The sequence below is a fragment of the Pleurotus ostreatus genome (genome assembly GCF_014466165.1).
Source record: "Pleurotus ostreatus strain PC9 chromosome Unknown scaffold_1, whole genome shotgun sequence".
In the NCBI taxonomy this organism is placed as follows: Eukaryota; Fungi; Basidiomycota; class Agaricomycetes; order Agaricales; family Pleurotaceae; genus Pleurotus; species Pleurotus ostreatus.
In genome coordinates, this window is record NW_023503156.1 from 3535061 (window position 1) to 3555577 (window position 20517).

The window sequence follows — 20517 nt, forward strand, 5'->3', positions numbered from 1 at the left end:
CCTAGCCCCTAGCTATACTCCCAAATAGGGAAACTCCAGCATCGCGAGCCTTTACTTTTCGGGCGAAGCATGACTTCACTCTCTCAGTGATAACTTCAATGCTCGCTGCAAAACGAATACGACGGGGGATCGGCTTGAGTTCAAGACGATTCCTTCACGATGGCTCAAATACTCGAGAGGGATGGCTGTTCGTCGACTCAGTCTTCCCTGTTCAATTGGGTGTATGGGAGTGAGCCTAGGCAGCCTATTTCGAGGTCTCCTGGAGAGCTGACCATCTCACCCTGATAGCGTGAGGTCGTACATATCTCGTCTGAGGCAAGACACGCTGCTATCCGAACTGAAGGACAAGCTGTCCCGCGTTCAAGCTCATAAATTCACGATCCTGGAGTTGGAACCCCACCTGAAAGACGGTGGAGTATTCGTTCACTTCAAGTACGCGCTTCCGGACAGAGGGGAGGAGGATTTGAATGTCGCGGAAGACTCGGAAGACGCGCATCCAATCGACTCGACGTCTAGCACAACTTCCAGGTCAGGCGACCAGACGCCGCAAGAACGTCGCGTGCTCCATGAAATAGAACGGCTGCTGAACGAGGAAGCAGAGAACGCCGGAGGTCTACCGTCGTGGAATGGCATACGAAGGGGTAATGTGTGGCTCGTACAGGGAAGCCCGTGGAGAGAGGTGCGTATAATATCACGACGTTATCATTCGCAAGCACTTATACATGCTATACAGGATATGAATCGCTTCGCGTTTCCAATGCTGCGCGTCTCGTTCGAGGGACCAGACGTCCCAGAGCAAGCACTCTATCAACTCTTCAGGCCGTACGGTCGTATCCAGGAGCTCACCATGCCCACGGCCGTACCTGCTGGTACGCCCCGCTCTTCCGTAATCACCTTCAGCCGAATTCGACCTGCGGCAATTGCCCGCAATGTTGTCCACGGCTTGGAGATCGCCTCTACACCGAGGTGAGTCACACTCGTTCATCCCTTAAGCATCGACCACTGATGCTTGTATTGCAGTACTGATAACGCTGCGAAGGCTACATTGACGCGACTGAGAATAGCATATCAGAAACCTATCCGAGCACATGTCATAAGGGACTGGACAGCAAACCATCCGAGAATAGTCATTCCCGTCATCGTTTTCCTGCTTGGCTCCATTACATACACGGTCAGCCAGTCCTTGCTTGTCTTAGACTTCGTTGAACTGGTGAGCAGGTCTTCGACCCCGTACGCGCCATGATGGTGCAAGCGAAGATGCAAAATTGGTTCGACTATCACGGTACGTATGTCCAGCCCACGATACGCTGTACCGGAATCTTACCTTCCGTTTCCGTAGAGTGGACGCTGTACAAATGGGCGTGCAATATGCTACCAACTCAGTTGATTTCCTATCTCGCTTCGGACTCCCACTCTTCATCATCCAAGAACAAACGCTCACTATCCGCGGCGATGCGTGCGCAACGGTCGAAGGAGTTGTCTTCTGATCTAGAAATCCAGGGTGTGTGGAAAGAACGCCAGGAAGTCGAGCGGACGATTAGGACATACCTTGATGATTTTCCAAGTAAGCTATCTGAATTACTTGAACGACCCCCTTTCCCCTGCTCACTCTGATTTATTATAGCTACTGTCGCATTTCTTCACGGGCCGCAAGGGAGCGGCAAGTCAAGACTACTGGAGACCATGATCCAGGATTCAGATCGGTAAGTAGCAAAAAATAAATGTTCGGAGGAGAACACTTATTCTTTTACGCCGGAATCCTAGACATGTTCTGCATATTGACTGTCGAGACCTCCAGAAGGCCGTATCCGACCCACAACTTGTCGGCGCTCTGGCGAGGCAAACGGGTTACTGGCCTGTATTCACCTTCCTTGATTCCATGAGCAGTTTACTCGATTTGGCGAGCGTCGGTTTGATCGGGCAGAAGGGCATGTATTTTCATCTCTCGAGTTGTTTGAGCTATGAATTGATTCGCTTTCTTATTAGCTGGCTTCTCCAGTTCCCTCCCAGACCAACTGACACAGGTGTTATCTGTTGTCACGCGTGCCCTGCAAGCGACCTCGGCGTCTCACATCCACGCAGCCGCTCTCAAACGGGCGCGCGAGGAGCAAGACGAAGAGCGAAAGGCTGAGCAGAACATCGTCCTGCACAAAATAAGGCATGGTACATGGCATGACGGACGTCTGGATTGCGTAGCGGGCAACGGCGTTATGAGCGAACTGGGGATCGGGGACGAGGCGATGGGTGTATTGGAGGACGAGTACGGCGATGACGTCGGCGTGGTGGAGATCGCTGGGGAGGCCTTGACGGAGCCAGAGGCGATGAGAGAGGCGATGATGGAGCTGGGGCGGACTGACCGTGGGGATGGCGAGGTGGAGAGGCCGAAGGAGAAGAAGAATGGGCACCATAGGCAGCCTGTCGCTGATGCTGAAGCGATATCAGCCATTCCGATCGTGATTATTCGCAATTATTCGCCGTCTAATAAGGCGGGTGGCAGCAAGGAGGATTTGCTGGCTGTTTTGGCGCAATGGGCAGCTGGCCTCGCTGAGAATCGAGTAAGTTGTTGCTTTTCGACAGTCCGACTTCGTTTATTCGTCCGTTCACTTAGATCGCCCATGTTATTGTTGTTAGCGATAACAGGGAAAATGCCAAACGGCTCGCTAAAGGTGAAGTCTCCCTACCACCCATTTTCACCTCTTCCAGATGCTCATCCTGTGTTATGTTCAGCTATTCCATCCAAACCTCTCAATTCTATAGCCCTGTCCGATGCGGATACCAGTAGCGCTTTGTCATTCGTGAAGCAGAGATTACGGGATTCCGATATCGACGTTCATTTTACAAAGTCCGAGACCGAGCTCGTCGAGCGGCTTGGCGGGCGGGCAAGTGATTTGGAAAGCGTGAGTTCCGTGCAAATTGCGTGCCATATATTTATGCAATTGCCTAACGACCGATTTAGCTTATACATAAAGTGACCAATGGACAAGGCGTTGCAGAGGCTGTAGAAGATATCGTAGTGCGCGGGGTAAGCGAACTACGGAAGAGCGCATTTGGGGATGATGTGGACGACGCGAAGAGCCTTGCTTGGTCAAGGGAGCAGGCGTGGGCAGTCTTGAAACTACTGGCCAAGAAACCGGAGGTCCGTCTTGCCGTCCTACCCATTTTCATTTGTCGTATGATCGCTAACCGTGTTGCTGCTCAATTTGTGATGTATCACCAATTATGATTCGTGGCAGTAGGTGTCATACCATGAGGTATTGATAGAATTTCCGTTCAAAGGAGACGAGTCTCCGTTGAGGAATATGGAGCATGCCGAATTGATTGCTATAGGGACAGTGAACGGTATGTTTGCATTCTGCCGCTCCATGCGTATCCTCTTTCATAGCAAATATCTATTTCAGGCCGCCCATCGACCATCCGCCCCGGCAAACCCGTCTATAAATACGTCTTTGAGCGCCTGGTCAAGGATCCGATATTCCAAGCCAACCAGGATATCGCGTACAACAATAAAGTCATATCTAGCGCGGAGACTACCATAAAACTATGCGAAGAGGAGCTGGGGACGTTGGAGAATATTCGGGAGCAGGAGGCGAGGACTAGAGGCTGGGGTGATTGGGCGTTTGGATGGATGTGGGGGATGCGGGCGTGTGATGCGAGGGCCGCGTATTTGTTTGATAAGATGGGGAAGGCTGGGAAGAAGGTCGAGATTCTGGAGAGGAAGAACGAGGAGCTGAAGAAGGTGCTTGCGACCGCTGAGTGAGGTTGCGAAGGTATGGACATTTTATCAACTAATTGTGTATATCATTGGGTTGTTGGAGCCAGTGTGTTCGTATCATAGACACGGTCATATTCAGATTCTTCTTCGCGTTCCAGACGCTTTCCGCGTAGGCCAGACGTTTGGACGGAAGGGGCAATTGGCAAGCGGTGGCGGGTTCAAAGCCTTTTCCGGCACTAGTGAGTGCGGGCAAGCGCAGCGCGGCTTGTGAAGATCCTGTGTACTCTACAGGGCGCGGGGCACAATGATCTATTGTCACAAACGTTCGGCGATCTCGTTCACGCGTTGCTTCGGGCTTCGGCGGCTGTGACAAACATGCTACAAGCGTAGTCCTGGGGTTCGAACGCGAAACACCGCGATTTGGAGGTGCTTGGAGGGCGCAAATGCAAACGCCCAGCTTGTTCGCCAGCTAAATGATGTGTATGTAGGCGATCATAAGGTGGCGTACCGGATGTTTGATTGTGAATGATACAGATTCGTTCAGTTACTGATCAAGCTTCAAGCTTTTGTTGGGTCAGTAGCTGATCCCATCTTCGTAATGAGTGCCGTTCGCGACCGCCTAGATCATCAAATTCGATGATGTGGCCAGCAGTGTGCTGATTTAGTACGGCTGTGTTGAAGCGGGCCCGGGCACCAGGGGGTACCACAGGCTGTTTAGTGGTGGGATAGGCCATGTAAATCCCCCTGCTGCGCACACCTGTACCCCCCGAAGCCCGCAAGCAGCTGGAGGCGGTGGCACTCAACTGCGACTGGACTTGCAGCGCAAGCGAGGCTGTCTGCGCCCGGCGCCCGCTGCTTGCCAGTGTTCAGCGAGCCATACATAAATCGTCCGTTTCATCGGGACTCACATCAATTGATGCACTCATGATTTTAGACTGATCATCTCTATTCTTGAAACAAAGTACTTCCAGGTATTTCCGCTGTCGGGGCTGAGGTTGCTGCTCATCTAATTCCGTCAGTGCGAGGGCTCGTGTCCGTGTAATCGTATCTCTGTGAATATCAGAAAGCACGTAACAACGGCGCGTTGTTCGGCAATGGTACGTTTACTGACATCTCAGGCTGCACCTGGGCCTCGAACGCGCGAATTACGACGGTATCTACGGAGGAAACATTTCTGTGAACGGAGCGCGGACGAGGAACCAGCGCAGCCATAGAAGTCGAATGCAAGGTGAGTGATGGCCTGCATGCAGTGACCAGCTCAGCAAGGACTACAAAAGCAAGAGAGATGCTGGGCGGCCTGAAGAATGTCCACTCTGCCAACTTTCTTCAATGCACCCACTCACGTGGTGGCCATAGCAACATATTCCCACGACCGCAGCCAACCGTCACTATCAATATCAATTCACACAACTGCCTACTGTTGTTCGGCAAGTCAGTTTCTGGTAAGTACCATCTTCTCCTCCTCCCCTTCCATCCTCCTCCTGCCCAGTTTCTTTTTTCCTTCTTTTATTTGCCTTTTTCTTGCTCACCCTTTTGTCCTTCGACCACACAGAAGCGCGAGCGCAAGGCGTAGACCGTCCACCGTCCTTTCGAAACTTTCTTACTTCCACTCATTCCCGTTCTTCCTGGCGTCGCACGTCCACTCTCTGTGTAACTCGGTCATTTCATAAACAAGCTCTCCGCGAGGGCCCCTACGAGCCTTTAAACAAAGAACACTTCCCGAAACAACTCGTGCGTCCAAGCTTCACCGTCTTACAGCAATTTCGCTGAAAGCTATAGCTAGCCCTCAACCCGAAATCTAGTAATATCAAACATACACAGCGATGGTGTCCAAGAAGTTAATGGGTGTATGGGCGTTCCTGGATTTCTGTCTTCTCGCGGCGGGAATAGTGGCTCTAGTCCTCTCTATTGTCTGGAGGAAGACGGATGTTATGATGAACATGGTGCTGAGCAATGCCGATCTGACTGGTGCGTCACCCGAAGTGTTACTGGAACTCGCATGCTTATCCTCGTACTTCAGCCGGCACTGTGCTGGGCATCGTTCTCTTGATCACATTTGCCCTATCTATTGGCGCTATCGTCCAACCAAACCACGTCACCATTGGTCTTGTAATCCTTAACTGGGCTCTTATTGCGGACGCACTCGGTATCGTCGTCATTGGCACATTCGTTTGGTTCTTCACCCTCAGAGAACGCGCCAACTTCCACGACTTATGGTTACAAGCCTCGGACCAAACGAGAATTACCCTCCAAGACAAGGTGAGTTCGCCGTTCGATATCTTCACATACATCACCGGCGCCCGCTGCATCGCTGTTGTTGTCTAGGAGAACCATCTCTGATTTTTTGTCTCGTTTGACAGCTGTCCTGTTGCGGATACTTCAGCAGTCTAGATAAGGCTGTCATCGGAGGCACCCATTGTGCCTCTGTTGAATTCGTCCAAAGCCTAAACTTGACGCAAGAGGCCAACTTCTGCGTTTCACCAATTACGAAGTTTGCCGACACCACACTGAATAACATCTTCACGTACGTATTTTTGCTGTTCTGCGGCCCGTTCAATGACTGAGGTCTTTCTGCAGGACGGTTTACGGTTTCATGGCGGTTGTCATCTGCCTATTCCTAGCCTCATTATGTGTCATTAAGAAGGTCTGTCTCGCTGCAACCGATTGATAACTTGCACAATTGACCTGACGACAATCATCTCGTGTACAGAGGCAAGAAGCCGAGCGATTCAAGAAAATAGACGCGAAACGCGGTGGACGAGGCTTCGTCTAAATGCCCTTCGGCGTTTCTCGGTTTCTTTTTGCGTCTGTTCGTCTATTTACCTCAGCTTAATACGTTACCCCTCTCCCTCCCTTCCACCGCCTCACGTCCCCCTCCTTATCATCCCTGCCTCTGTTTCTTCCCCTTCCTCCTACAATGCACCCAGTGTGTGTTGTCCGAACATCGTGGCAACCGTAGTGACGCTAGGCAGCGCCTGGGTCCCGTCCGGAGCAGATCTAGAATCATAGCCAACAAACCTTCACCCGTTCGTACCTTGTACGCCCATTAACTTCTCTCCGTCGCTATTCCAAGCCGCATAGCATCGCAATGCTCTCGAATGAGCCCTTCACCCATTCCATCCTCGAGCTCCAGTCTAGACCACCTCCATTCATCCTTCTACCCCCGAATCGTGCACCGCACTCAATTTCCCTCCTCCCACTGAATAGGTCTCGAGTTCATATGTAGTATGCTTGTTTGCTTGCCTATTACTGCTTTGACCGGTTGAACCCTCGTTTCTTTTGACGTTCTTTGTTTATTTTTCTTTCACTTTCATACATTCTCAAACTACAATTTTTCTTTCTTACATACAAGTTCTATGTACGCACTGGGCAGTGTGATATAAGGATCCCTCGAACAAACTGTATTTGTGTGTAGAGGCTCGGTTATCTTATATAAAGATAAGTCAGAAAGGTGTGTTGATGTGGATCCCCTTATGGCCGCCTTCGCCACTCTTCTCCATCACGGTACTGAGCTTGATAGTCGCCTCACCCATCATGACCATGCCCGCCAACACGTATATTTGATAGTCTCGTGTCCAATTCTATCGTATGTGGCGGTAAATGAGATCGAAAGGAGAAGCAGGAAGCTTTCATTCAAGGTCCGCGAATACTGGACCCATATGGCGCACCGCCGACCAACTCTGAACCACAACACTCATCTGACAAACATAGCTTCGTCGATGGCAGAGATAAGTGAGTTCCACATGCCGCGCAGGAAGCGAGGACTGAGTTGACGTGGACATCATACACATTCCGTTAGCGCCCTCGATGCTGATCTCGGGCTAGCCTGAATGTGACTCTGGAATTCCTCGAGATTCATGGTGCTGGCCTATCTCGTGAGAGACTTCTATTCCTTCTCCATATGAGGCCTTATATATAGGCGAAATCGTCGACGCTTCTCTTCGTCGCTTTTCCCCTCTCGTGACAAGCTGCACGCACTTTCTCCAGTGGTTCGTACCGCCGACCGTCGAAATGGCCAACACGACAGAGAAGGGATATGATAGTGGGACAGACAGCCTCGACAATGTCTCGCAAGAGGTCCGCTTTGAGCGCCCGACAGGCCTCAAGGGACTGTATTACCATCCAATGACACAGGTTAGATGGATTGTTTTTCGAAAGAGAGAGCTGGATTTTGAGATCTGTGCGTTCATAGGTCGCTCTAATCGGTTTCGTGTGCTTCATGTGTCCTGGTACGATCTTCTTCAAGCCTGTGAATCAAGAGTTTGCTTCTGATCTTTCAATCCAGGCCTTTTCAATGCTTTGAATGGTCTGGGTGCCGGAGGTCAAGTCGATAATACTACTAGTGCCAACGCCAACGCAGCACTTTACGCAACATTTGCATTCGCTGCCTTTTTTGCTGGGTGCGTGTGCAGTTTGTCTTACGTGGATAGCCTTTAATCATACCTTCAATAGATCCATCAATAACGTCCTTGGACCCAGGCTCACTCTCCTCATCGGAAGCACGGGATATGCCCTATACATCGGCTCGTATTTGTATGTTCTATAAACAGCCTCGTAGTCGAAAGTACTGATTCTGGCGATTTCAGGGCTATGAACATCCATCCCAATGCAGGTGGTTTTGTCATTGCATCCGGTGCCATCTTAGGCATTTGTGCAGGTTCGTGTCCGTCTTCATATTAGGGCATCAATCGCGCTGACGAAGGGTACACTAAAAACACAGGTCTTCTATGGACCGCCCAGGGCTCACTGATGTTGGCTTACCCGACCGAAAGTCAGAAAGGTCGCTATATCGGAGTTTTCTGGACCATTTTCAATCTCGGTGGTGTCGTCGGAGCCTCCGTCTCATTGGGCCAGAACTTCCACTCTGAAGCGAATTCTGGTGAGCTCCCTGCAAATCGTAACGAATGCGTGATGCTCATTTCGATTCTTAGTCGGCAATGGAACATATGTGAGTCGGCCAAAGTTTGTGCTAGAATAGCTTTTACTTACCATGATCCTAGATCGGATTCCTGGTCCTAACTCTTATCGGTGTTACCATCCCTTTGTTGATGGTGAACCCCAATAAAATGATCCGTACCGACGGTACCAAAGTCACCTCACCTCGCCACCCTTCATGGAAGACCGAGATCATGGGGCTTGCGATAGCACTGCGCAAAGACCCTATGATCATCCTCCTCTTCCCCATGTTCTTCGCAAGTAACTGGTTCTACACATGGCGTACGTAAACCTACTCTTCCCAAGGCGGTACTCTAATTAATCCTCCTTCCAGAATTCAACGAGTACAACGGCGCACTATTCAATATCCGCGCCCGTTCGCTCAACAATCTTGTGTACTGGATGTCTCAGATCGTTGGTTCGCTGGCTATCGGCTTCTTGCTCGATCGACAAGGGCTTCGTCGCCGGGTCCGCGCATTCCTGGGCTGGGGTGTCCTCCTCGCCATGGTGTTCATAGTGCATATTTGGGCGTATTTCTATCAAAAGTAAGTTCCCATCCTCGCCCTATTGAAATTGACAGTGTGAATGGGGAAATATGGCATACTTAGGAACTATACTCGTGAATCTCTACCTCCAGATGCGGTCAAGATGGATATAAATGACCATGGATATGCTGGTCGCATTTGGCTGTACATCTTCTGTGGCTTTTTGGATGCTACGTGGCAGACTACTGCCTACTGGGTGAGTTCATTCGAGCGCGACGATACATGTCCTTAACTGAGGATGACTTGAATAGATGATGGGTGCCATGTCCAACGACCCTGCAAAGCTCGCCTACTTCACTGGATTCTGTGAGTCTTTGGTCTCAAATCACCTAACTAATTTTGATTATTCACCCATACGTTAGATAAGTCTCTGCAATCTGCTGGGGCCGCCGGCGTGTGGCGTGCAGATGCCGTGAAACGACCGTAAGAAGCACACCCTTTTCCCTCGCACCGTACAGGTACTGACTATCGTCTATAGATTCATGCACATCTTTATCTCGACCTGGGTCCTCCTTGTAGCTGGATTGATATTCATGCTGCCGATGATCTATTTGCGGGTGACTGATCATACAGAGGAGGAAGAAACTTCGTAAGTAATAGTTGCATTTTTTTAAAAAACATATTGATGTTGATATCCAACGGCTCTTGGTATTCAGGCCCCATGCCCCAGCGGACGAGGTGAAGGCGTAATCTATCAGCCATCTAATTGTCCTGTCATGTATCCGTTTGCTGTATCCGTACTTTCGACGATTTTGTGACGATTTCTGTAATGTTTTGGTTGAATGACACGATACGTTAATGTCTTCGACTTCTGGTGCTTCTGGCCAGAGTAACAAATAGAAGATATATAGACACGAAGCTGCTAATCTCGTATTAAGATAACAAAATTATTCCTATTCCCCGATCGCAGTATTTGCTTCTTTGAGAAGTCAGTCTCTGTTCGAACGGGCGAGGTCTTCTCGTACAAATAGTACACCATTTTGCCACCGTGTTTCCACCGCGACTTGAGTTCATTGAAGCCTATTGAGCTCATGAGGAGTCGGAGATGCTCGAATGTGAGATACCGCGAATTCTCAACGCAAGGAAGTGGCAGCTGTAAATTTTACATGAGTGACGGATAACACTGGCATGCTAGTGCGACTTACAGCTAGAAATAGATATCCCCCTTCGTTCAGCATGTTGTGCGCGTAACGAAGCATTCGCCCTGGGAAGTGATAGTTAATGATCGGGCACCTTCAATAGTCTCCTTTAAGTTGTCGCTCGAGTACTCACCACGATCACTGGCTTCGGGCACGAAGTTCAAGACCAAGCTCAAGCTGATGGTGCCCCATTTCCCTCGGTGACTACATTGATCCAATGCCAGGAAGTCCTGCTCAATGATGTCAGGATGTCTTGACTTCAGATCCATAGGAGTGGCATCGATCCACGAAGTACAAGAACGATAATTGTCGGGCTTGAGTGCACCAACCTCAAGTAATCTATGCTAGACAGTTCAGTGTAAAACAATGCCCTGGTGACACGGAACACCCACAAGTGCCGTTGCTTTACTCTCTGACAAGTCTCATGGACCTTCATCTCTTTCAACCACGATATTAGATACTTCTCGCTTCCCCCTCCACGGTCGTTCCCCTGGCCGATGCTCGACATGCGTTGGTACGCCTCCAATCCGCCAAGCTCCTCTATCTCATTTTCCACTTCCGTAAGAGCCAGCTTAACCTCGTCGCCATTACTGAGTTGGTGTTCAAGTTGAGCTTTCTTCTTCAAGAGAACGTGAAATCGTCGGATCAAAGTTCTGCTGGCTTGGGGCTTGCTGGAAGAAGGATCAACAATGACATTGTTCGTAATCGGAGCCTTGCGTTTCTTCGCTTTGGGCATATCGAGGAACTCGTCGAAAATTAGGGAGAAGACATTGATGTACATGTGATGTACTTGAGCTTGAACCCTTGCACCTCCTATCTTCTCCTGGGCCTTGCATTCGAGTAGCTACTCGAACCTACCTACTATCATCATTCATTTCCTTCATAGACCACGTATTGGAGATTTTCATCCTGAGGATGCAAGTATGCAATTAACTACCTACTATTCATTGTTGCACAGATGATGTGTAAAATGGCCTTGAGCCTAATGTACGGAGCTGCCTGTTGTATGAAAAAATGCTGGATGAGCCTTGAGCCCTAGAATACTGCAAAGCGAGAGAAGTGACGACAGATTGATACAGTCCTGAAACGCAGTATGCACTTGTAAGGTAAAAAATATATGTGGAGGAGTTGTATATAATGAAAGAGTCGAGGCGCGGCTATGAGAAGGCAGGGTAAACGCTACCGGAGATTTGCAGTGGCGTAACTGCAATGAGACGAGAAGTGGAACACGGGTGACCAACCCCGATGATCCAGCTTTGGATAATCCTTGAGATTATCATGCATGGCATGCGCCAATGAGAAGATTGAGAAAACAAACAACGAATACACCATAGAGCGACAAAAATAGAGTTGTGGAATCTTTAACGTTTTCCTCCCCTTCTGGTAGGGAGTTTCTTAATTTGTCGAGCTCCCGATGGGGTGTTATTGGCAGGCGGGGCACCCATGGTGAACAATGGTTGTCCACCCCCGCCGGGAGCACTGACCCCGAACGGCGTAGAGGTTTGTGCACTGCCGAAGCCGGACGCGATAGGCAATGAGGAAGCGGGAGCTGCAGGAGAGGCAGGTTGGCTCCCTCCAAACGAGAAGGGTTGGGCAGGTGAAGTAGCAGCAGAAGTGTTTGTCGACCCGGGGTTGGCACCAAACGAAAACGCCGGGGTCTGGCTAAACACAGACGGACTGCTGGGTGCTGACCCATTAGCGGAGAACGGGTTGGCCGCCGGAGTACTGCTTGGTGGTGCGCCGAAAGAAAACGGAGCGGGTCCTGTGGCGGACGGTGGCGCAGAGGTGTTATTGAACGAGAAAGGCCCTGCAGTATTGGGACGAGAGCCGTCATTGCTGGTAGATGGACCAAAGGAGAATGGTGCAGCGGGAGGATTAACGTTGTTCGACGCCCCGAAGCTGAACGGGCTTTTAGCTGCTTCGGCAGGTTTCACTAAATTATCTGGCTTTGCACCAAAGGGATTTGAGGTCGAGGGGGGGCCGAACGAGAATGGGGAGCTTGCTGTCGAATTTCCACCAAACAGAGTGCTGCCTGAGGTGTTGCCACTAGCAAAGGAGAAATTTAGAGTGGGTTTAGGAAGATCTCTACTAGGCTGCATGGATTCCCTGGTGGGGCTTTCCTCCATTCGCATCTCCTGTTCGTCATTCGTGGGCTTGGGTGGCGTTGAAGGGCGGGCAATTGATGAGAAGGCAAACGGTTTGCTCGACACATCACTGGCCGCGCTACCACTAGAGTTGAAGGAAAACCCGCTGACAGGCGCTACGGAGGGTGTGGCATTGAAGCTGAAAGCAGGCTTTTTCTCTTCCGCTACCGGGGTACTAGGCGCAGACGAAAAGGAGAACGCCAGGGGCGCCGTCGATACAGTTGGCGGAGCATTTTTACTTTCGGCGGACGGACCAAAGCTGAAAAGGCTGGTACTGCTGGGGGTTGTGTTACCAAACAGCGACTTGGGGGCCTCCGCTGGCGCTGGGAAGGTCAAGGGGGGCTTTGTGGCTGCACTGGTTTCGGTAGTCGTGTTTGACGTGGTGAAGGGTGTACTTCTGCCGAACAGTGATGGGGTAGGGGCACTGTCTTTCTTGTCTGCGTGCGATGGAGCTGGACCAAACGAGAATGCCGGAGCTTTGGGGGTCTCATTGCTTTCCGTGGGTTTGCTGAACGAGAACGGTTTTGACGATGAAGATGCTGACGTCGAGCCGAACAAACTACTAGCCGCTGGTGCTGGTGCTGGTGCTGGTGCCGGTGCTGGCGCTGGTGTGGGTGCAGAGTTCGTACCGCCGCTCGCCGTTTCTTTGCTTTCCGAAGGAGCTGGAGCAGCTAGAGCAAAGAAAGGATTCGAAGCAGGGTTCGACGCTGGAGCAGGCGTCGAAGGGATCGCTGCTTGACTACTCTCAGGTTTGCCGAAAGAAAAGGATGCTTGACTGCCTTCGGGCTTGCTGAAAGAGAATCCTGGCGCAAGCGAGAACGAGGGCGTTGGCGTTGCAGGTGCAGGTGCGAGCTTTGAAGTAGATGGTTCACCCGAAGGCGATCCAAAGGAGAAGCTCGTGGGGGCCGGAGGAGTTGCAGGCTTTGACAGAATGGCTGAAGTCGCGAAAAAGTTCGGAATGCCTGATTTGCTCTGGTCTGGCTTCGCTTCGTCTGCTGCTTCTGGGGATTTGAACGAGAAGCCTTGCGGGTCCACCGCATGTGTCGTGGTAGCAGGTGCTGTAGTAGTAGCCTTGGGAGCAGGTGCGAACGAGAAAGCGGAGGGCGCTGGAGTAGGTGGCGTCTCGCTTTGAGCATTGAATACGGACACAGGAGGGGCCGTGGGCAGACTAGCACTTGCATCACTAGTAGGTTTGGAAAGACTGAACGGGAGAGAACTGATGGGAGGTTCCTCAGCATTCTCGTTGTCTTGAACAGGTGCGGGACCCTGAATCTATCGTTAGAGACTCGGGAATGATGAAAAGAGCGGGATACACACTTCTTTGGCAAACGAGAAGCTAGGCGGAGGGTTGAAGACAGGTACCCTCTTCGCAGCTTCTTCGAGCTCAATTCGTTCTTTCCGCCGGTCGTCAGATTCGAAGGCAGCAGCGTCCTTCGCGTCATCGTCTCCATCCATAACTTCGTCCTCATACACTGCCGAAAACTTGTTAGGTCTTTTGCCTATCGGAGCCGCAGGCCTGGCGATATGATTCCTTGAGATCTTGCTGCGCCCAACGCGAAGAGAGGAACCGAGACTGGGTCCTGCTTGCGTGGGTTGAGAAGCAATCGAGTACCAGTCACTTGATGGTAAAGGAGGTACATTATTGTCATCAGTTTGAACTTCTTCGTCTACTTCAACCTTTTGCTTGGCTTTGTCCGTCGACATCCTACTTTCACCCTTGGGTATTTCGTTGGATGCACTACGAAGCTTATCTGCATCTTCAGCACGGGCCCGAGCGAGAAGCTTTTTCATTCCGCCGGCTCCTGCGTATGGCTTCGTCTCATTAACCTCTCGCGTCCGCTTGTGTTTCTTATCCCTCTTTGATGATTCCTTGTCCCCCTTCCGGCTCCTTCCGCGCTCCCTGTCGTTCATGAGAATCAAAGGGTTCCGCCGCCTGAACAAGTCAGGACCAGTTGACCCCGAGGTCGAGCCGCTGATCAAACCGTTGACATCAAAAAGACCTTGGGTAGGCGTACCAGCCCTCAATCGTGTCGGTATCAAAGGAGTTTTGTAGACATCCAACGCATGCAAAGCTTTCTGTGCTGGAGTCAAATGAGCTTGCGATGCAGTCTGATTTGAAGCGTATTGCGAAGGCAAATCTTGGCCATGTGAAGGGAACAAAAGTGAATGGGATCGGGATGGAGATCGGGACTAAAGAAGCCCGAGCACGAGAGAGAGAAGGGGAGAACATTAACATAAATGTTGAAAATGGCAAAAGGAGGAAGCGATGACGTACACTACGATGGTTCTCAACCAAAACCCCAAGGGTGACAGAATCTGAAGGAAGATGTACACCCTCGTTTTTAGGCGGACCGCGCACGAAAACAGGATTCTGTCTGAGAGAGGATATGGGCGGAGGCTCACTAGTGTCCCGTCTGATACAAGAGGGAGTAATGAGAGGCAAAAGTTGCGACTGAGACGGCTGCGGAGTCAATGAAGACCGCAAGACAAACGACGGGCGAGAAGAAGTAGGCGGTAAAGACAATTCCCGGCCAAGTGGAGGTGCCGCACGGGTTGGCCCGTTAGCAATGCCGAAAGTCTTGCGGTCCATCGAGTGCTCGCGAGGCGAAGGAATGCCAGACATAGACACATCTCGTTGAATTGGCTGAGCCTGACCGAATGTAGGAGAGTCTACCAGCATTGTCGGCTGGAGAGCGAGGCTGGATGCCCGAGTAGACGAGTACCGAGATCCCCCACTGGTGTCGACAGTCGGCCGTATCGTTGTCGCAGGCAACGTAACCGAGGCCGAGCGATTGGGCGGGACATAGGCGTTGGAAGCGAAAGCGGATTGAGGCGGATCATTGTAGCCCGCCCGCTGGGACTCCTTGTATCGGTCATAACCAGCGGGGCTGGACACCCTCAGCCTCTTCGTCCCCCGTGTTATGCCTTCATCAGTTTCGCCAAAGGAATCGCTGGCGGTTCTTGACTCATCGCCGACAGCAATGGTGTTCGTCTTCTCCGAGCCAGCTACACGCCTTCTCTTCCCTTGATCATCCTTCTCCTCAGCAAAGTCTTCATTATTCGTCGCCAGCCAGGTGAATGGGGCGGTAACTATGTTTTTGAGCGTCCCAAATATAGAGTGTGAACGAGTGACAGAGGGTCGGCTCCTGTGTGTGTTTCCAGCGGAATGCTGCTTGGATGGGCGGCGCGAGGCTCCCATAGACGACGACGAGACGGTGGGCAACATCGTCCAGCTCGATGAGCACGAGTGGCTTGAACAAGAAAATGTGACGGTGTCACGGAATGTTGGAATCTTGTGACGCTTTGTCACGGGATTACTTCCAGCTGACAAAGGGAAGGCTTGATTGTTTGCAGCCAGCGAGCGTATACATTCTTTTTTATCGATGAGCAAAGGTTTGGTTAGATTGATGATAGGCTTTTCTACTAGCCGTATCTGCATTTTCCCTCTTTTGAACCAGCCTCATATTTTTCTGAGTGATGGTGCAGTATTCGGCCCGTGGTATACTCAAATAGTATGGTGCATCGAAACACGTTCATCACCCGAATTAGAGGGCTACATTCGCCAGTCATATACATGAGTAACAACCACAATCTCTTGGACTCACATATCTTTTGAAACTCACTACTAGAAAACATGGAATATCCCCTGTTGAATACCCCTGAATCAGCGGCAGATTCCGAGTCCACTTCAAGGCGCGTCGCGACGCGCTTGAATTGCCACTGCGTCAATCCCAGAGATGCCTCGCGAAATTGTCTCTGTCCAGCTTGGGCAATGTGGAAACCAAAGTGCGCGATCTATACCAGCCGCAGGAAATAACACTCATTGAGCTTTGCGAAGTGGGGGCCGTATATTGGCAGCGCCTTTGCGCAGAACACGGTATCAGCAAAGAAGGGATCCTTGAAGAGTGGGCAACAGAGGGAGGTGACAGGAAGGATGTCTTCTTCTACCAGGCCGACGATGAACACTATATCCCGCGTGCGATACTCGTCGACCTGGAACCCAGAGTGATAAACAACATCTTGACGTCGCCGTACGCGAACTTGTATAATCCAGAGAACATCTTTGTATCCAAGGATGGGGGTGGTGCAGGGAACAACTGGGCGCAGGGGTACTCGGCGGGAGAGCGAATATACGAAGAAGTGATGGAGATGATTGACCGTGAAGCAGAAGGCAGCGATTCATTGGAGGTGAGTCCCTATATCGACTACTCTCGAAACGCCGACTTATATGAAGAAGGGTTTCATGCTCATGCACTCAATAGCAGGGGGTACGGGATCTGGCCTGGGATCGTTTCTCCTAGAGCGCCTGAACGACAAGTTCCCGAAGAAGTTGATCCAGACGTATAGCGTATTCCCCAATGCACAGGAAGGAGACGTCGTTGTACAACCCTACAATTCAATGCTTACCCTTAAGCGACTGGTGAACCATGCAGACTCGGTTGTTGTCCTCGACAATGGTGCTCTGGCCAGAATATCTGCCGACCGTCTCCATATACAAACACCGTCTTTCGATCAAACCAATCAACTTGTTTGCTTAGCCTTCTCCGTCCCTCGCTGCCCTCTGACAAAGAGTCATAGGTATCTACCGTCATTGCCGCAAGCACACAGACTCTACGATATCCCGGATACATGAACAATGATCTCGTCGGAATCATCGCCTCGCTTATCCCTACACCTCGGTGTCATTTCCTCATGACCTCCTACACCCCATTCACGAGTGATCAAATCGATAAGGTACGTGCGCATCCCCATGAAGGCGGAGATCTATTCACCTCCGAATTTCAGGCGAAGGCCATTCGGAGGACAACCGTGCTAGATGTGATGCGTCGCCTCCTACAGCCGAAGAATAGGATGGTATCCACAACGCCTAGTAAAACAGCGTGCTACATATCTATCCTAAATATCATACAGGGAGACGTTGATCCTACGGATGTAGGCGGTACACTTTCGCCTGCTACTTGTTATTGATCTCCCCGCACCGCCAGGTCCACCAATCTCTCCTCCGTATACGAGAACGTCAGCTTGCGAATTTCATTCCTTGGGGACCAGCCTCAATACAGGTCGCGCTTACGCGACGGTCACCTTACGTTACAACCAACCACAGGGTGAGCGGCCTAATGCTCGCCAATCACACGAGTATTGCCTCAGTACGTATCTCCAACCTGCTTCGTAGTCGCCTACTGACACTCGCCCATCTCGCAATTTTTAGTTATTCAAACGTATGCTCGATCAATTCGATAGATTGCGCAAGCGCAATGCCTTCATGGAACAATATAAGAAGGAAAAGATGTTTGAGAATGGATTGGAGGAGTTCGATGATGCTAGGTGCGACCCAGCGCCGTATCACGCTCGAGAAATCTTGTGCTGACAGCCTATCAGGGCTACTTGTGACGAACTCCTGAAGGAATACAAGGCCTGTGAAAGCCCCGATTATATTTCCTATGTAAGTTTCCTCCGCGCATCTTCGGATTCCCATATTTAGCCACCCGCAACCTCTAGGGTGGTTCTGAGGGTGAACCAGCTACCTAGTGATATGCCGTCCGGCAACCTCATCGTAGGCGTTGGCCTGGTTGGACCAGGAAGAGATGATAGGTCGCTACGCTAACTGCGTCGCGGCTCAGCGAGACACGAAGAGGAGAGTTGCTCTGGTATTGTCTTCGTATGTATGTATTAGTGGTCTATGAACCATGGACTCCGCTTTCGCCATTCATCAATCCTACAAGTCACGCTTTGGTGCATCGACGTCCAGTGCTATGAGTCATATATCGTCCCCCACAACTACGGTTCACAGCCCGTTGGGCGACTCGAAAATCGACTCCTTGTTTCACGGATAGTAGGGGTGTGATGTTATGACCTACCGTTTCCCTTCGGTTCCCGATTGGTTGTGAGTTTTGGTTGTATCCTCCTTGCAAACATCTAACTTGATTTTACTCCTTTATGTTCCACCCAGACTAATCGTCGTAAGCACGACTTCAGTGCCGGCGTTTATGACATCCAGTCTGTGGTAGCACCTTTCGATCGGTGCCAAGCGCTGAAGGCTTCGATCACCGCGAGGGTCTATATAAACCTACCACTTCATGCTTCGATGGACGGGAAATTGGCCACGGCTTGGTGTACGCGTCACACGGCAAGTAGTCTCAGCGTGGTATGATGCTTGTAACGACAATGAGGACGGATGCAAGGCAACACGGATGCACTCTCGCGTCTGATTGGCTGATCAACATATGTGTCACAGGGATCCATGTCAGCACTTTGTATGAATGTCGATTCGCGCTTGGTATATGATGCGCTCGCTCTAAGTCGTCTGTGTTTGCAGCATAGCAAAGTAATTCCTCTCAATCCCGTTACAGATGCAGGTGTCAGCATGGGCATTCATCAAGGGCCAGTGGACGAGGGTCCCGCCTGTGGAAAAGGGAGATTTGACAGGGAAGACGGTCGTTGTGATTGGCGCGAACACGGGCATAGGATACGAGACTGCGAAGCATTTCGCGACGATGAATCCCGCTAGGTTGATCATGGGTTGTCGAAACGAGGCAAAGGGGACCACGGCCTTGGCGAGTCCGTACTTTATTTCGATCGCTTCCTTGAATGTTGACTGATTTCCTTGCCAAGACCTCCAACAGAGCACAGGATTCGACAGAGCCGAGCTTTGGCTGATCGACCTTTGTGATTTTGATTCCGTCAAAGCTTTCGCGGACAAGTTCGAGAAAGAAGTTGAGCGGCTCGACATCCTGGTCGCAAATGCCGGCGTCGTGTCCATGAAGTACGAACTGACCCAAGACGAATGGGAGACCTCGTAAGTTGTCTTATACAGCTTCACTCACGCGCCGTTAAGCTTGACACCATGATACTTTGAACGCCAGACTTCAAGTTAATCATCTAGCCCCGACCCTCCTTATCATCCTCCTACTCCCGAAATTGTTCAAAGCAGCCGAAATTTCTGCGTCCGAGCCACGCATCGTAATCGTCGCCAGTGAACTCCATCAGGACGGCAAAATCCCTGACAGGCTCTATCAAGTACCCTCCGCGCTCGAAGCATTGAATAGCAAAGAATTTTGCCAACCCTAGTGAGGCCTCTCGTTAGCCCAACTCTGCATGTAGCTGATCAACTGCCTTGACAGTGATCATCTGGAGAAATACAAGTTAGCTAAACGTGAGTCTAACTCACTTCTCACGCATGTTAAGGCTCACTTTGAAACAGTGCTAAACGTTCTCCTCACATTGGCTTTGACGGACCACCTTCCATCATCTCGTCCCACAATTATCGTGAATGCCATAAATCCTGGATTCTGCTACTCTGAGATTCGTCGTGGAATGCGCAGTGTCTTTATGTGGCTGTTCGAGAAGCTGATTGCTAGGACAGCGGAAGAGGGAGCGCGGCAAGTGATATGGGGCTCAGTAGTTACTCCGCCTGAGTCTAAAGGAGGGCTAGATTCCCTGAAAGGCGCGTATGTGAGCCTGGCCCACATCATGGAGCCAGGCGACTTCGTCATCTCAGAGCAAGGGAAGGAATTTCGCAAGATCCTTTGGGTAAGACTTATCAACGTTGTCTCTTTGCGACGAATAGCTGACGCGACATATTCACTTAGAACGATACTGTGAAAATTCTGTCCAAGGTGGACCCGCGGGTTCAGACCACGGTTGAGCAGTATCTGCAGAAGTAGGCTGGGATTCAGAGCCATACTGGTGGTTGTCCATGGACGTGGACTATACTTACTATCTATGATACCCTTCTTTATATCATACACGTTTGAATTCGAGGAGATATCTATCCTGTGTCTTTATTGTGATCCTGATCGAATCTCGCTCTCCTAGTATGATACTCCGAGTCTACAAACCTGAACCGAACTTCGTTCCGGAAGTAAAGAAGGGGTGATAGATATTCAGAACAATCTGCAATACGACGCAGAGGATCTTGACTCGTAGCTAACACACCGGGAACATCAAAGCTTCAAGAGGATGAATCCAATGTCTCTGTCGGGGAATTTTGTCGAGAATCGAAACACTAGCAAAGCCCCTGAGTTATTCCTCAGGCCTCAGGG

The 20517-nt window shown here is 50.7% G+C and overlaps 7 protein-coding genes across 7 annotated transcripts; 5 read left to right on the top strand and 2 right to left on the bottom strand.

Annotated features, from left to right (window-relative positions):
- Positions 1 to 98: 98 nt before the first annotated feature.
- On the top strand, positions 99 to 3757 carry YME2 (mitochondrial escape protein 2; the record flags this gene model as incomplete). Its single annotated transcript, XM_036770951.1, has 16 exons — positions 99 to 229; positions 295 to 469; positions 542 to 679; positions 734 to 966; positions 1021 to 1171; positions 1219 to 1282; positions 1340 to 1564; positions 1625 to 1703; positions 1765 to 1949; positions 1987 to 2273; positions 2388 to 2555; positions 2609 to 2666; positions 2728 to 2897; positions 2957 to 3136; positions 3237 to 3339; positions 3399 to 3757. The coding sequence occupies 16 exons, from the start codon at positions 99 to 101 to the stop codon at positions 3755 to 3757; spliced, it is 2706 nt and encodes a 901-aa protein (XP_036636796.1).
- A 1778-nt stretch (positions 3758 to 5535) lies between these two features.
- PLS1 (phospholipid scramblase 1) lies at positions 5536 to 6485 on the top strand (the record flags this gene model as incomplete). Its single annotated transcript, XM_036770952.1, has 5 exons — positions 5536 to 5680; positions 5733 to 5971; positions 6073 to 6236; positions 6290 to 6356; positions 6423 to 6485. The coding sequence occupies 5 exons, from the start codon at positions 5536 to 5538 to the stop codon at positions 6483 to 6485; spliced, it is 678 nt and encodes a 225-aa protein (XP_036636797.1).
- Positions 6486 to 7723: 1238 nt separating this feature from the next.
- On the top strand, positions 7724 to 9882 carry PC9H_001303 (uncharacterized protein; the record flags this gene model as incomplete). Its single annotated transcript, XM_036770953.1, has 14 exons — positions 7724 to 7846; positions 7905 to 7941; positions 7998 to 8112; positions 8165 to 8245; positions 8299 to 8369; positions 8433 to 8591; positions 8644 to 8660; positions 8713 to 8929; positions 8982 to 9192; positions 9256 to 9388; positions 9444 to 9498; positions 9555 to 9615; positions 9671 to 9781; positions 9849 to 9882. 14 exons carry the CDS (start codon positions 7724 to 7726, stop codon positions 9880 to 9882), a joined length of 1425 nt encoding a protein of 474 aa, XP_036636798.1.
- A 172-nt stretch (positions 9883 to 10054) lies between these two features.
- Positions 10055 to 11112, bottom strand: PC9H_001304 (uncharacterized protein; the record flags this gene model as incomplete). The annotated part of the gene is made up of 4 exons (XM_036770954.1): positions 10055 to 10285; positions 10338 to 10396; positions 10465 to 10675; positions 10741 to 11112. 4 exons carry the CDS (start codon positions 11110 to 11112, stop codon positions 10055 to 10057), a joined length of 873 nt encoding a protein of 290 aa, XP_036636799.1.
- A 580-nt stretch (positions 11113 to 11692) lies between these two features.
- On the bottom strand, positions 11693 to 15701 carry PC9H_001305 (uncharacterized protein; the record flags this gene model as incomplete). The annotated part of the gene is made up of 3 exons (XM_036770955.1): positions 11693 to 13741; positions 13793 to 14665; positions 14751 to 15701. The coding sequence occupies 3 exons, from the start codon at positions 15699 to 15701 to the stop codon at positions 11693 to 11695; spliced, it is 3873 nt and encodes a 1290-aa protein (XP_036636800.1).
- A 511-nt stretch (positions 15702 to 16212) lies between these two features.
- TUB4 (gamma-tubulin) lies at positions 16213 to 18004 on the top strand (the record flags this gene model as incomplete). The annotated part of the gene is made up of 9 exons (XM_036770956.1): positions 16213 to 16261; positions 16314 to 16663; positions 16713 to 17003; positions 17054 to 17209; positions 17261 to 17407; positions 17461 to 17622; positions 17685 to 17800; positions 17855 to 17918; positions 17975 to 18004. The coding sequence occupies 9 exons, from the start codon at positions 16213 to 16215 to the stop codon at positions 18002 to 18004; spliced, it is 1365 nt and encodes a 454-aa protein (XP_036636801.1).
- Positions 18005 to 18825: 821 nt separating this feature from the next.
- PC9H_001307 (uncharacterized protein) lies at positions 18826 to 20139 on the top strand (the record flags this gene model as incomplete). Its single annotated transcript, XM_036770957.1, has 6 exons — positions 18826 to 19033; positions 19088 to 19271; positions 19339 to 19542; positions 19597 to 19628; positions 19677 to 20005; positions 20065 to 20139. 6 exons carry the CDS (start codon positions 18826 to 18828, stop codon positions 20137 to 20139), a joined length of 1032 nt encoding a protein of 343 aa, XP_036636802.1.
- Positions 20140 to 20517: the final 378 nt, after the last annotated feature.